Source organism: Natrix helvetica (genome assembly GCF_964273705.1).
Source record: "Natrix helvetica genome assembly, chromosome: 4".
In the NCBI taxonomy this organism is placed as follows: Eukaryota; Metazoa; Chordata; class Lepidosauria; order Squamata; family Natricidae; genus Natrix; species Natrix helvetica.
In genome coordinates, this window is record NC_138550.1 from 25,505,208 (window position 1) to 25,518,868 (window position 13,661).

Genomic DNA, 13,661 nt, shown 5'->3' on the forward strand with positions numbered 1-13,661 from the left:
AAGTGATAGAAAGAAAAGCAATAAGGATAATCTTGGGATTAGAAACTAAGATATATGAGGACATGTCTGTCTAACGTTGTAAAATACCTATTGAAGGACATAGGATAGCCTTCTAGGACCAAAGGGGTGTCCAGTATGCAGGACATAAAGTAATGATCTTACTATAATAGCAAGCAGATTCCAGTTAAATGTTTACAGAAATTTTCTAATGGTATGAAGAGTTACACAGTAATTCATAGGGAGGAATTCCTCTCACTGGATAATGTTCAGGAAGAGGCTGGATAGACCTTAGGCCAGATATGACTTTCATCGGGAGAATGGACTTGAAGGCCTGCAAGCCCTTTCCAAATGTATGATATTATATCCCTTAATTTGGGGGGGGGAGTCCTACCTACATGACTTAAACAGTTGAAACCACATTTTTTCACTTTGTCCTTTTAACAATGACAATCACACTTCACAGTTTTATTTGAAAATGAAATTCAAAAGCAGCAGGTGACTCGGATAGGGGTTCAAAAAGTTTGATGCTTTGTACTTTTGCTGATTCTTGTGGTTTACTTTTATTCTAGGTGGTTGTTAGTCCACCCAAGGGAAAGCCAAAAAGCAAGCACATTCTGTAATAATAATAATAATAATAATAATAATAATAATAATAATAATAATAATAATAATAATAATAATAATAATAATAATAATAATAGTAGTAGTAGTAGTAGTAGTAGTAGTAGTAGTAGTAGTAGTAATAGTAATAGTAATAGTAATAATCCACTGGGACCATCAGGTTGAGAAGGTTTTAGAGAATGAGAAAGGCAAAATCTTGTGGGATTTCAGAATCCAGACTGACAGGCACTTGGCCTACAACACACCTGACATAACAATAATTGAAAAGAAAAAAGTATGGTTCATTGACATTGCAATACCTGGTGATGCACGAATTGAAGATAAACAGCAAGAAAAAAATCACAAAATACCAGGACTTGGAAATTCTAAATTTACCTGTCTTGAACATTCTGACTCTACAAAAAACCACCCTACTAGGAACAACTTATATCCTCCGACGTTACCTTAACAGTTCCTAGGTCCTTGGTTAGGACTCGAGCTGTTAGGCTACCAACCAGCCCCAAAGGCTGTGAACCTCACCAAAGATTAACTACATAATCATCATCATCATCATCATCTAGTGAAAGATCAAACCTAAGTATTAAAATCTTACAACTTTTTCATCCACTCAAACTATAATTCATATACTGGCATTAACAATTGCAATTAAATAAAATTGACATCATTTTACTGGGGCTTATGTATAATGTTGTTTCAGTTGCACACAAAATTTAGCTTTTTTTTTTTTTTACTTAGCAGTTAATTCATTTCTCCACATTACTATCATGGTAGTTTTGTTAAATAAAATAACCTTTCATTCTGGATAATTAGATTTTTTGCATCTGCTTTACACAGAATAGCGTAGCTTGTAGCCAAATTTTATGCTCTGATCATAAATAAAAATATTGATATAGTGTTAATAAGACACTTTTAAAGTTAGGCAAGAACTTGCAATTTAAAACAGAGTGGTAAGATGCTAGAGGATTTTCACACTCAACTATGGGTAGTCAACAATATTAAATAACACACATCTTCAGCAATTATGGCTTTTAAAAAAATATATTCCTATTGCCACAGTAATAATATTGATCTTCTCTTGGTAAAGCCACTTTTTTCTCTTGGGAATATTCTAAAACAAACCATTTCTTTCCTTTTCTTTTTTTCTTCATCCCCTGACATTTCTTCTATAATGCAAAGTTCACCTCAATGAGACTACCGCAAAACCAGAAGCAACCATGTTCACTCTATGGGAGTCCAGTCTATGAATTCCATATTCAGAATGGGTCAAAGCTTTGAGCTAACAGAATCAAAACATGGGAAGAAATTACCTTTCTGCAAAAAAAAGGTTGATTGTTTTTAAATAAAATTTCAGAGAGGCTAGCATTATTGCTTATTGATTATTTAGCTTCAAACAATTTTTCATAGCAATGATGGTTTTTCCAAAGGCATTTCTGGGTTTATCTCTGAAGATTTTCTTTCTTGACCATCCTTATTTGAACCCTGGACAGCAGCTGCAGCAACTACAGATAAAGAAACAATATAAAACAGCGTAAGGATTTTACATGTCTTTGTTTTTGTGCTTTTCAGGATCTTTCGCCAGAAGCAGGAGGACAGGGTTCCCAGTTCCCAATTCCCAGCATCAATCTATGTTTGCTTGCTTACCTGGCTCTACACATTGGTGCAGTATCGCCACTTTAACCTTATTCTAATGTTGTATTATAACAAATATTTTCCTCCTGGTTGTAAATCAGGTAAAAAGTCACAAAATTGTACTCACCAAGCAAGGAACTTTCTTTCAATAGGTTATTTTCCTGTTTCTTCTGCAATAAAATATAAAGGAAAATGCAATATTCATCTTATATTTCTTCTGTCCACGGGGGGGGGGGGGACACATTATTTAGCAACGTAGGACCTCACAAAAGGAACAAGCAATGCCTATTCCAACATCACATCCATTTTGTCGTGAGCTGTGGTGACACAGTGGTTAGAATGCAGTGTTGCAGGCTAACTTTGCTCACATTGCCAGGCATTTAGATTCCTTTGATCCTGACCAGCTCAAGGTTGACTCATCCTTCCATCCTTCCGAGGTGAGTGAAATGAGGACCCAGATTGTTGGGGGCAATATGCTGACTCTGTAAACTGCTTAGAGAGGGCTGTAAAGCACTATGAAGGAGTATATAAGTCTAAGTGCTATTGCTATTGTCTACTAACTGCTATGTATCTTTGCATAAATTATTAGGTATAATTCAATGGTGGGTTTTAGAACCTCTTCTGTAGGTGTGGCCTTTGTGGGAGTGGCTTGGTGGTCATGTGACCATGTGGGCATGGCCAACTTGGAAAATGTGGTGAAACTCACTTAATGATGCTCTTGCTTAGCAACCAAAATTTTGGCCTAAATTGTGGTCATAAGTTCTCTTTCTTTTTTTCTCTTTTTTCTTCCTTCCTTTCTTTCTCTTTCCTTCTTTCTCTTTCTTTGTTTCTCTCTCTTTCTATCTTTGTCTCTCTCTTTTTTTTCCTCTCACTCTCCCTCCATTCCTTCTTTCCTTTCTTGTGTGTATCTCTCCCACTTTCTTTCTTTCTTTCTCTCTTCCTTCCCTCCTTCCTTCCTTCTTTCTTTCCCTCTTCCTTTCTCTTTTTCTTTCTAAATCACTCTAAGGTTTGATGAAGCAGTCACAGGTTTAGGGTGAAATAAGTTTTTCTCCAAAACATGAACCAGGATTTCAACAAAAACCTCTAGGTCAGCAGCAAGCTCAGGTTTTGACTTTTATCCAGAGCTCACCAGCTTCAAAAGTTTGGGACAGATCAGGTCTCTCCAGCTTAGATTTCCCAAATATCCAGGAAACCATGGATGTGTGCCACCTCTGAACCCTCAGCCACCCTTGATACTACAAGAAGACTTATTGATGCTCAACTATCATGGGCTTTGGGAGAGTGGCCACCACAAGGGATGGAAGGCAAGCAAGGCTAGGAGGCATCAGAGAGCTAGAATGAGGGATGTCTATGGGGATTCTTGGCCATCCAGGATGTCCCAAAGATGCTTTTTTTCCCAAGAGGCAGCTGGACTTTCTGTTTTTTCTTTGAAGATCTTTCACTTCTCCTCCAAGAAGCTTCTTCAGCTCCTCCAGAAGCTTCCTCAGAGCTGAAGAAGCTTCCTGGAGGAGAAGTGAAAGGTCTTCAAAGAAAAAGCAGAAAGTCCAGTTGCCTCTTGGAGGAAGAAAAGCACCTTTGGGAGAAACAGATGAGGGTACCTGGTCCTAGCCTGTGCCCCTGGGCACAGGCTAAGACACAGCCGCCGGAGCAAGAGGTCTGTGCAGGGCTCTGGTGGCTGCAAAGCGTGGCACGAATGGCAGAAGTCCCCGAACCCAGCGGGGCAACGTAGCTCCAGCAGTAGCAGTAGTTTCCCCCTTCCTCTGCCCAGCTGTCCGCCTCCTTCTTTGCTTAGGCTCCCCGCTGGCTCTGAGGCTGTAGGAGCGCAGGGAAGGGAGGGGGGAAAAGCTGGCCATCTGCCCCCCCCTCCCAAAGCAACCTCGCAAGTTTTCAAGCTCCTCTGAAGAGGCTTTTTTAAAAAAGAAACCCCTGAAAAAGCCGCAAGATCTGGAGAGACAAGCGGGCGGTCATTTTTTTTTGGGGGGGGGAATCCCTAGAACCAGGTTGCCCATCACCCTGAAGAGGTACGCATGGGCCTCCAGCAGCTGCAAAGTGTGGTACGAGGGGCAGAAGTCCCCGAATCCAGGGGGCAATGCAGCTCCAGCAGTTTCCCCCTTTCTCCACCCAGCTCACTCACCTTTCACCCGGAGGCTCTGCCAGTGGGGCACCTGCCATTTCACTTCCTGAGAGAAGCTTGAGAGAGATGTGCAAAGAGCCACAACTCGAGGCTCCCGAGAAGGACGCTGGACACCGGTGGTGGTGGTGGAGCCTCTTGCTGCTCCTTCTGCTACTCCCGGTAATGCAGGCTTACGTTACAAGAGCATTACGTTGCAGGCACAGTGGTGCACTGATTCCAGCAGCTGCGTTTTCCCTTGAAATTTGCTGTCCCGGCAACCCAAAGGGGACATTCTCCCAGTGGCATCTCAGGCACTCCCACCCTTAGCCGGGAGGCACCAAACTGCGCCCAGCCATCCTCCCTCCCTCCCAGCTAAGGTTAATTTAGTTTAAAGGCTGCAGCAGGGAGAATCCAAATTTTTTTCCTCTCCCTCCATTCAGAGCAGAACTGCTCCAGCCTCCCCCCCCCCATGTTGCCCAGTAAACCTAACCTTCGCGCTCTTCTCCGCACTCTCCTCGGGACTGCAATAGATGTCCAGAAGCGGCTTTTGGGGCTAATGGGCTTGGGTTTCCAGCCCAATAGCCCCTGCCGCTTCTGGATGTCTATTGCAGTCGCAAAGAGCTAAGGAGAGTGCGGAGAAGAGCGCGAAGGTTATTGATGCTGCGGGAAGCCGTGAAAGCAGCTGGGAGAGGCGCACGGCTTGGTTTAGCTTCCCTGGACATCGCAGCAACAGCCCCAAGTGCGCAGATCTTGATGTTTTTCACATCAGGGCATGCTGCAAGAGGGAGGAAGACCTTTTCTGGCCGGTGCAAAGGACCTCCCCGCACTTGCTTTGCTGAGCACGGGGCGACGGGCCCGCACCTCCACCACCAGCAATCTGGAAAAGGTCTTCACTCACTCCCTCTGGCAGCATGCCCCGATGCAAAAAACATCGAAATTGGCGCACTTGGGGCTGCTGCTGCGACGTCCAGGGAGGCTAAACCAAACCAAGCAGTGAGCAGTGGACTGGGCTAGTTTAGTGCGGATGGGCGGGGGAGCAAGCGAGCTGCAGCGGAACAGGTAGGACGAACGAGCAGGTGACTTCCGGGTCTACCGGTGGAACCTCTTTGGACCTGTACGGTAGATTTGTGGAAGCTCTTCTACCGAAACGGTCAGAACTGGCAGAAACCCACCTGTGGTATAATTTAAGATGACTAACATCCATCAATTATTTTATATAATATACAAGGGAGTAATGGCCATACCTCCAAAGATGTCTTCCACTGTAGATAGAGCTCCTTTGATATTTCCCAGTCAAGTGGAACTACATAATTATTTGGCAATAAAATATCTACAAAACAAGATCACACAAAGTGTTTTTAATCTACTCATTGAAAGTTTACATTAAATAGGTGTGACAGTCATTTGACTGCAAATCAAGCCTAAGGGCACAGTAGTTATTTAATTATGATGCTACAATTAATGGCATACATTAAATGTGCAAGATAACTGAGCTATTAAAGCTTGATTCACACTTCTACATATCACTTTTTTACCTAAGGTTTATTAACTTAAAATTGGGTCTCGTGCTGAATGAAATGAAAACTGAAAAAAGATTTTTTAATTATTGGAGATATTACATTGAGAGCAATGAAAATAAAATATGCAGAGTGACTTCATTTATTGTCTATTGAAATTGGTTATTAGTTTATATACTGATGCTTTGGAATGGCATTAAATGAAGGTATGTAATCCAGGATAGAAAATGTTTGTTACAATATAATTTCAATAGTCAAATATGAAATATAGATAGTCATCAACTTACACCGGTTCATTTAGTGACCATTCTAAGTTACAACAGCACTGAAAAATGTGACTTATGACCGTTTTTCATAGTTCAAACCTTTGCAGCATCCCCATGATCATGGGATCAAAATTCAGATGCTTGTCAACTGGTTCATATTTATGACAGTTGCAGTGTCCTGGGTCATGTGATCCCCTTTTGCAATCTTCTGATAAGCAAAGTCAATGGGGAAGCCAGATTCACTTAACAACTCAATACAGACTGAATCCAGTCTCTGAACTACTGTTTGTCCTTTATCACATCATCACTACATACTAAATTTACTGCAACAGATATACAGTAGTGCAGTAAGGAAAAGGTATAATTAAAGAAAAAAACATTAGAAAAATTATGAACAATTGGGAACCATAATATCTAAATGGATTTCACAAAACAATAGGGGAAAGACAACTTGGATGAGAAAGGCATATGTAAATTTAACAGTTATTGATAGATTTAGGCAAGGAGAGAGTGAAAAAAGATGCATTCTTCATGGGGCTTTCCTCACTTGGACTGTAGCCAGCCAACTGCGTATGATTTTTTTTTGGTTTAGATTTTTTGGGAAGCCACCAGAACCATTTGGAAGTGGGCAACATATTCCAAAACAACATATTCTAAAACGAACAGTTGGAGTTCTGGCAGTTTTCTTTGGAGAGAGATAATTGGCTTTTAAGGCTCTATGAGCCATTTCATCTTAGGTAATAGATTGAAAAGAGCAATCAACCGCAATTCACCTCAATAGCAAGCATGGTGTTGCATTAATGGTGATCATGGTCTTGGCTCAGTTGCTATTAGAGACCAGTTGCTGCTATTGCCATTCCGCTTTGGATGAAATAATGAACTTATTTGGGAACTGCTTCTTAAGATTTAAAATAGGGATTATTGGCAGAGAGAGTGGCCAACAGCTAGACTGGAGCTGAGCTGTGATTTTGAATGTTGCTGCTCACTGGATCAAGAAAGTTGACTTAGGCAACTGCAAGATGGCATCTCAGTGGTAGTACCACCAGTAGGTGTTTTCACCTTCGTCAATTATTCACTCTCTTTTCAGCCAAGGAGCAGTTGATCCAGTTGTACTAAATTGAATTTTAAAATAGAAGCCAAAGATTCATTCAACACAATTAGTTAATTTTCACAGTCTATATGTTGAAGCAACGTGACATGAGGTGAGTCATAGAATTTACATGTTATTATAAAAAGATTAATAAGCTAGAGGTGATATTGTGTAGGATCCTTTGTAAAGCTAATGGGGAAAAACATCTAGAGGGTCTCATTTAAAAGTTCTAGTATTACTAACTGGCAAAATTAACCTATTGTCAGTGTGGTGACAATTTGAATAGTAGATCATGTGACCAGAATAAGGAATATCAACAAGACTGTGAAAATTATTTATTGTAGTGATGTTGACATTGTTCCTATAAGCAAAACACTCCCAGAATAGTTTGAACAGTCCTACCATATCTGTAAAACATTCTCAAAGAGAAAAGGCATCAAGGGCTGGAATATTTTTAAAATATCAATTTTCTCACTTGAACTAAATGTTTGAAAACCAAAAACTATGGCGTTGCTTAAGCAAATGTGGAATTGATGTGCCCATTTACTGGCTATGATAAGAAACACGTAAAATAATTAAATACACAGAAAATAATTTAAATTGAAAATTGGCAAGCCTGAAATCTAAAAATTAAGCACATGATTTTTATGAGGATACTCTTAGTTCATGAAGGTATATCCTAATCATTAACATCAAAATGGAATTTTCAGTTTTTAGAACCTGGCATTTTACCCCCAAAATAAGCAATAAAATTAACTTCTGTATAAAAAGGCAATGAATGCTAAAAATGCACGGTGAAGTTTAAACTACTAAATTATTTTTTAAACTTCAACTATATGAAATTCTACATTTTTCTCAACTTTATTTTAGCTAATAATTACCTAATGGAACTCCTGGAGAACCGAAAAGTTCTACTAGTTGAAGTACAACTCTTAGTGATAAAGGAAGCTCCAAATTACTGGATTTTGTGTATGGGGAATCTTGAACATCTTTGATCTGAGAATTTACTTTTTGTTCACTTTCATTAATCACTTCCATATTTTCAAAAGGTTCAGCCATAGTGTTTGTAAGGCATTCAGTAATTAGTTTAACTGAATGCAAAATATCTGGCTGAGTAGTTGAAATATCTGGAGATATCTTTTTATTTTCTTTAATTTCTATTGTTTCATCACATTCAAACAATTCTTGTTCACTTGATGAGGGAGCTTTGCAGGAATCAGAAGTACATTCATGAATTGGAGTATCAGATTCTTTTGTTGAAATATTCACAGATTCGTCTGCATTGTGTAAGGGAACTTCCACATCAAAATCAGAAAATTCAGCTACTGCATTGTAATTGGATGCTTGAAGTTCACAGCATTGTTTGTTCTTTCTTATCATTTTTTCATTTGAAATGTCTTCTTTCTCTGCTACTGTATCTATATTGTTTAGCACTTTCTGATTCTTTTTAGGAAGAATATGCCGTGGTAAATCAAAGTTTGGGGCCAATTTGAAGATCCTTTTATATTTCTCTTTTTTCTTTGGTAAAGCTAATATACATTCATCAGTTGTGAAACTGGCTTTCTTTCCACTTTCTCTGACAAATTCACTATCATTCTCATATAGCTTATTTTCCATCAGCAATAATGACAAAGAGCTACTTGTATCGTTATTTTCATGCAGGAGTCTTCCACTGTTTTCTTTCACTAATTCTTTGCTAGAATTATGATTGGTTATTTCTGTTATTGTATCTGAAAGCATCTTCTTAGGCCTTTTGACCTTTTTTGGTCTTTGCTCAAACATTTTAAATACATCCTCAGGCCAAGTCAAACAGGATTCATTTTTCTCTGTCTTTGTCTGAAATTGTTCATCAATCAAATCAAAAGAAAAGAAAGCCCAGGAATTCATTTCATTACTTTTTGAAGTTCCATGTGGATGTGGAAGAGTTGTTTCCTCTTCATTGCTTAACATTTGGTTTCCTTGGACCAAGTTTTCAGCAGATGTATTTTTGTTTTCTTTATCAGTCAATATATTTTTTCTTGCATCATTTGGATCTGATTGTTGAAATGAATTTTGATTATGATCTAAAGTGTTACTGTCACTTTCTTCAAGCGACATGCTTTTAATCCCATTTGATAAATGACAATTGGATAATTGGCCAGCTATATCTTCATTTAGAGTAATTGATAGTGACGCATCTTCAGTAATATCTGCTTTAAGTGACTTCTTTAAAGACACTGAATTTACCACAACAGAATCAAGGAATTCCTTTTTTTGCAATTCAGAAAGTTGTAAATGATTATACTTCATTGAGTCATTCTCACTATCAATTTTAGCTTCATCTGGATGGCCAGACACTAATTCTGTTTGTTCATTGTCTTCTGAATTTTCTTGCTCACTTTGTGATGAATCCCCATCACTTGGAATTAGGTGTCCATCTGATTTTATGTCCACTGATGTAATAACAGCATTTTTTATTTTTCTGTTCTTCCTTCGTTTCTTTTTTTGTTTTATCTTGTGTAATCTGTGTTTCCTCCTTACAACCAGTTCCCTAAATAGAATAAAGAACTAAATATGAACAAATTATTAAGTATGCTCTTAATGCAGGCATACACATAATGACTAATTATAACCCATGAAGCATTCCCTTAAGACAACTATGGAATGATCTAGCTTTAATCACATCAAAAGATTCGTAACATTTTTCTAACTATTCAAAAGTTGTCAGAAAATATTTTGTACTTAAATCTTAGATAATAAGAGCAGAATGTACTTATAATCAAGCTTAAAAACAGAACAGGATGTTGTGTTGGCATGATATGTTCACCAGCATGAAACATTCCTATCATATATATTTTTTTGCTACATGAGAAGGAATTTCTAACCAGAAAATAATAGTACAAAAGATGTATTCCAGTTGTAATATAAACAACTATATGTAATATAGACATAAGAAAAAATCCTCTCTGATTATGGTTTCATCATGGAACTGTTACAAGATGCCTATAGTATGTAGTGTGTAAGGTGGGTATTTTAAAAATAGGTATCAAAGACCAAACTGCTCCAATCTGCTTTTAACTGAAATATGAAACTCTTCCAAACTTTAAGTTCTACTAAAATCCATAGAATATCATATACATTAAAGTGTACTTCTGTCTGGAGAAAAACATGGTTAATTTACATTGTTTACATTATTTCATAGTTTTTCTCATGTGGCATTTTGAAATGACATTTTGCCCTGAAAAGATACTGGGAACAAGGTTGTTGGATTAAACCTGAAAGTGTGGTCATCATTTTCATCCTTAACATGTTCTATTTTTATTAATACTATTTGACCTCACCTCATCTTATTCTCAAATTGTTTATGGATAACCCTTAAATGAAGAACAAAGTACATAAAATAAGTTAGTTGATATCAACTGGCTAATTTATGCATCCATTCATATAGAATTCCATAACTGAACTTATGCATGGACACTATGGAACCGAAATGTTGAAACAGACTGGCATCAGGTCTCACCTAGCATGGCTCTTCTTTTCTTCGGTCAATTAAGTATAAATTCTGTATTTATTCCCACTTTTACTTCTCTACTTGATTTCCTGTGACAGATTTTTGATTGCAAATTTGTCAGAGTAGGACATTTTGTACACTGTAAAAAGCTACAGTATATATGCTAAACCAGAGGTGTCAAACTCAATTTCATTGAGGGCGTTGTGTTTGACCTTGGGGTCTGGGGTGGGCGTGGACAGGGTGGGCATGGCCAGCTCGACATCACTCGTGTCGGGAGCTCTTGTGGTGGCCGAAGTGCTCCACCAGCGAAAACAGACTCCTGAGCTCCGTTTTCGGGTGCGATGGCCTCCTACAACCCTCTACCAGTGAAAACGGAGCTCGGGAGGAGTGCACACAGCACTCCTGTGCTCTGTTTTCACTGTCAGAGACATCGCGGGCCGGTCCTTTACTGTTTCCAACCCTGCGGGCTGGGTTGTTGTGGCTCGCCAGTGGCCAGCGGAGCTGGTAGCAGACTCAAACAGTGAGGAGGTTGGGGAGCAACATGGGCCTGTCCTGGAGTCTGATGAGTGCTCTGCGTCAGAGGCAGGGATGGGGCCAGGTCTGTCCAACAGTTATCAGCTGCATTCAGTCTCAGAGATCAGTGGGGCAGAAAAATAACTGGAGCCTGTTCTTGATGTGCGCATGCGCAGAGCTGCCAGGAGAAGGGAACAATTAAGGAACAAGCGCCGACTCTGAAGTAAAGGCACAGATAGACGATGAATGGCCCCTCCCACAGGGAATAAAAAGGAGCGAAAGGGGAGTGGAGTTTGCAGCAGACAATTTGTTTGTTTAATTAGTGTGAAGATTTGTTCGTGACTCTCAGAAACTCCTTGCCAATAATTTTCTTCTATAGTGTTGTGTTTGGAAGATATCTGGTCCCCAGGCCTTGAGTTTGACACTATTGTGCTAAACTATCACACACAGAGTTTCTCTCTCTCTCTCTCTCTCCTCCTCCTCCTCCTCTCTCCCTTAGCAAAATCAAGATTTTAACCAGCTGTTCACTCCCGCATGAATAAACCCACGTCTATTTGCAGTCATATGAAAATATATACCAAGTAGATTGATCCAAACTCTATCATGTTTAAACTAGATGAAACAGTGTATCGTAGAGCAACAATTTTTACACCAAGAGACCGCAGATGGACTAATTTGCAAAATGTGTCCGAACTCTGAGACCCAAGACTGCTGAGGGAAAGAATTTTAAAAAGCTGTGGCTGCTGCTGCAGTTACATGCTCTTCGTTTTCAACATTCTGTCTTGTAATTACCCACTCCCCCACCAAACTGCAGCCACTTACCTGCTTGTTGGGTAGGATAGGATAGGGAAAGGAAGATCTCTCATGCTTCCTGCCAGATTCCCTCAAGGAAACTCAATGGGAAAGCCAGCAGGAAGTCGCTCCTGATCCCATTGCTTCTTTGCTCACCTTTAGTCATTCTGTTTCTCTTTTTAGGTAAGCAAATATCTCTGAAATGATGACCCAGTGGGGCATAGGTTGGAAATAAATCTAGAACTGTTCTTCCTCATCTACCATTTTTTCTCTTTGTGTGTGGGAAGTAATTCAAAACTAGCATTTTCTATTCATGATCTTCATGGTAGTAGGAAGAGGGGTGGTTCTTAGCACCTTATTCTTCCACATATGTTAATTGCATTTTCTCTCCCTCTGCTCAAAATCTAAGACATTGTATCACATGTGGCGGGTATTGGCAATATTAAAGCTTAATATTTATATTGTAAATTTATAGAGAAATTAACTTCCTCTTAATAAATATCATGTGATTTAGTTCTGAATGAGCATGTATAAGGACTGCATAATCACAGTTAATAAAAATCATACTTATCTGGCAGGGGACATACCTTGATCATATTAATCACTGTTATATAAATTATTATCTACAATCACTTACATTTGTTTTATTTACTGTCATAATTTCATTTGATTTCTGCTTCCAAAATGTATCTTGGCATTGTCTATTTTTTCAGATCAGGACCAACCAACCCCCCCAATCATCTCCTAGAACACCTGTATCAAACTTGCTGTATCACGTGATGTTTCGAGAAGTTTTTCTCCTTCATGGAGCTGGGGTAGGCATGGCCTGTGTGTGACACATCCAGCCTGCGAGCCACCAGTTTGACATCCCTGTCCTAGAAGCTGATTTTTTTAAAAAGACAAAGTCCCTCCCCCCAACAAAATGAATAAAAATTAAAAGTGGCTTTTTCCTGCTTTAGGAGATCTGCCACAATTCCACATTTTAAAAAAGATTTGATTGTTTTGCAATTTGTTATTTTATCTATTCTTCTGTTTTATTTCCTTTTTAATGTTTCATTTTTAAAGTTTCTACACTATTCAATTTTTAAATTATAGGTAGTCTTTGAATTCAGGCTAAAAACGTAATGTTGCTACAACATTAGTGTGCATTTGCTTTTACAAAAGCATAATTGGATGCATGCATGCCCACCCTCAATTTGCAAATAGCTTGGCTGTGCAGGAAGCCAAACAGGAGCTATGCATGTTCCCTCCTTATTGCCTTTCCTCCCATCTTTTTTGAGCACCTCAATTTTCCCAATGCACATTCGGGATTCCCTTTTTTTAATTCCTAGAAGTCACCAACTTCAGACACGCTGTCCCTCCTCCTTTGCTGTGGGGCACGAGATGGTATTGGAAATGCTAGCCATTTGGTTTATCTTGTGAAAGTTTATGGAGAGGGGGAAGAGGACCATCCTTCAACGTTTTCACTTAGGCACTTTCTTCCCCGCTTAAACCCAACAGGGACCTGGTGGGGTTGGGAAAAGGCCTACTACAGTATAAGAACCCAAGGAGTGGGAAACGGCACACAGAGTATCTCATGGGATGGGGTGACCTTTGGAGAGCTGGGGCTGGGGCGGGGTATGCCTGTGCA

General features: G+C 39.3%; 1 protein-coding gene across 3 annotated transcripts; it reads right to left on the reverse strand.

The window, feature by feature from the left end:
• Positions 1 to 705: 705 nt before the first annotated feature.
• Positions 706 to 10,177, reverse strand: LOC309391390 (uncharacterized protein). Of its 3 annotated transcripts, XR_014175265.1 has the most exons (5): positions 8,118 to 10,177; positions 5,608 to 5,693; positions 2,378 to 2,420; positions 1,929 to 2,120; positions 706 to 866 (listed from the first exon to the last, which is right to left on the reverse strand). XR_014175265.1 is itself a non-coding variant. In XM_081951788.1 (4 exons), exons 1-4 carry the CDS (start codon positions 9,523 to 9,525, stop codon positions 2,020 to 2,022), a joined length of 1,635 nt encoding a protein of 544 aa, XP_081807914.1. In that variant the 5' UTR covers positions 9,526 to 10,177; the 3' UTR covers positions 706 to 2,019. The 3 variants fall into 3 exon arrangements, 2 of the variants coding, with proteins under 2 accessions (XP_081807914.1, XP_081807913.1); XM_081951788.1 differs by having other exon boundaries at positions 706 to 2,120; positions 2,378 to 2,417; XM_081951787.1 differs by having other exon boundaries at positions 706 to 2,120.
• Positions 10,178 to 13,661: the final 3,484 nt, after the last annotated feature.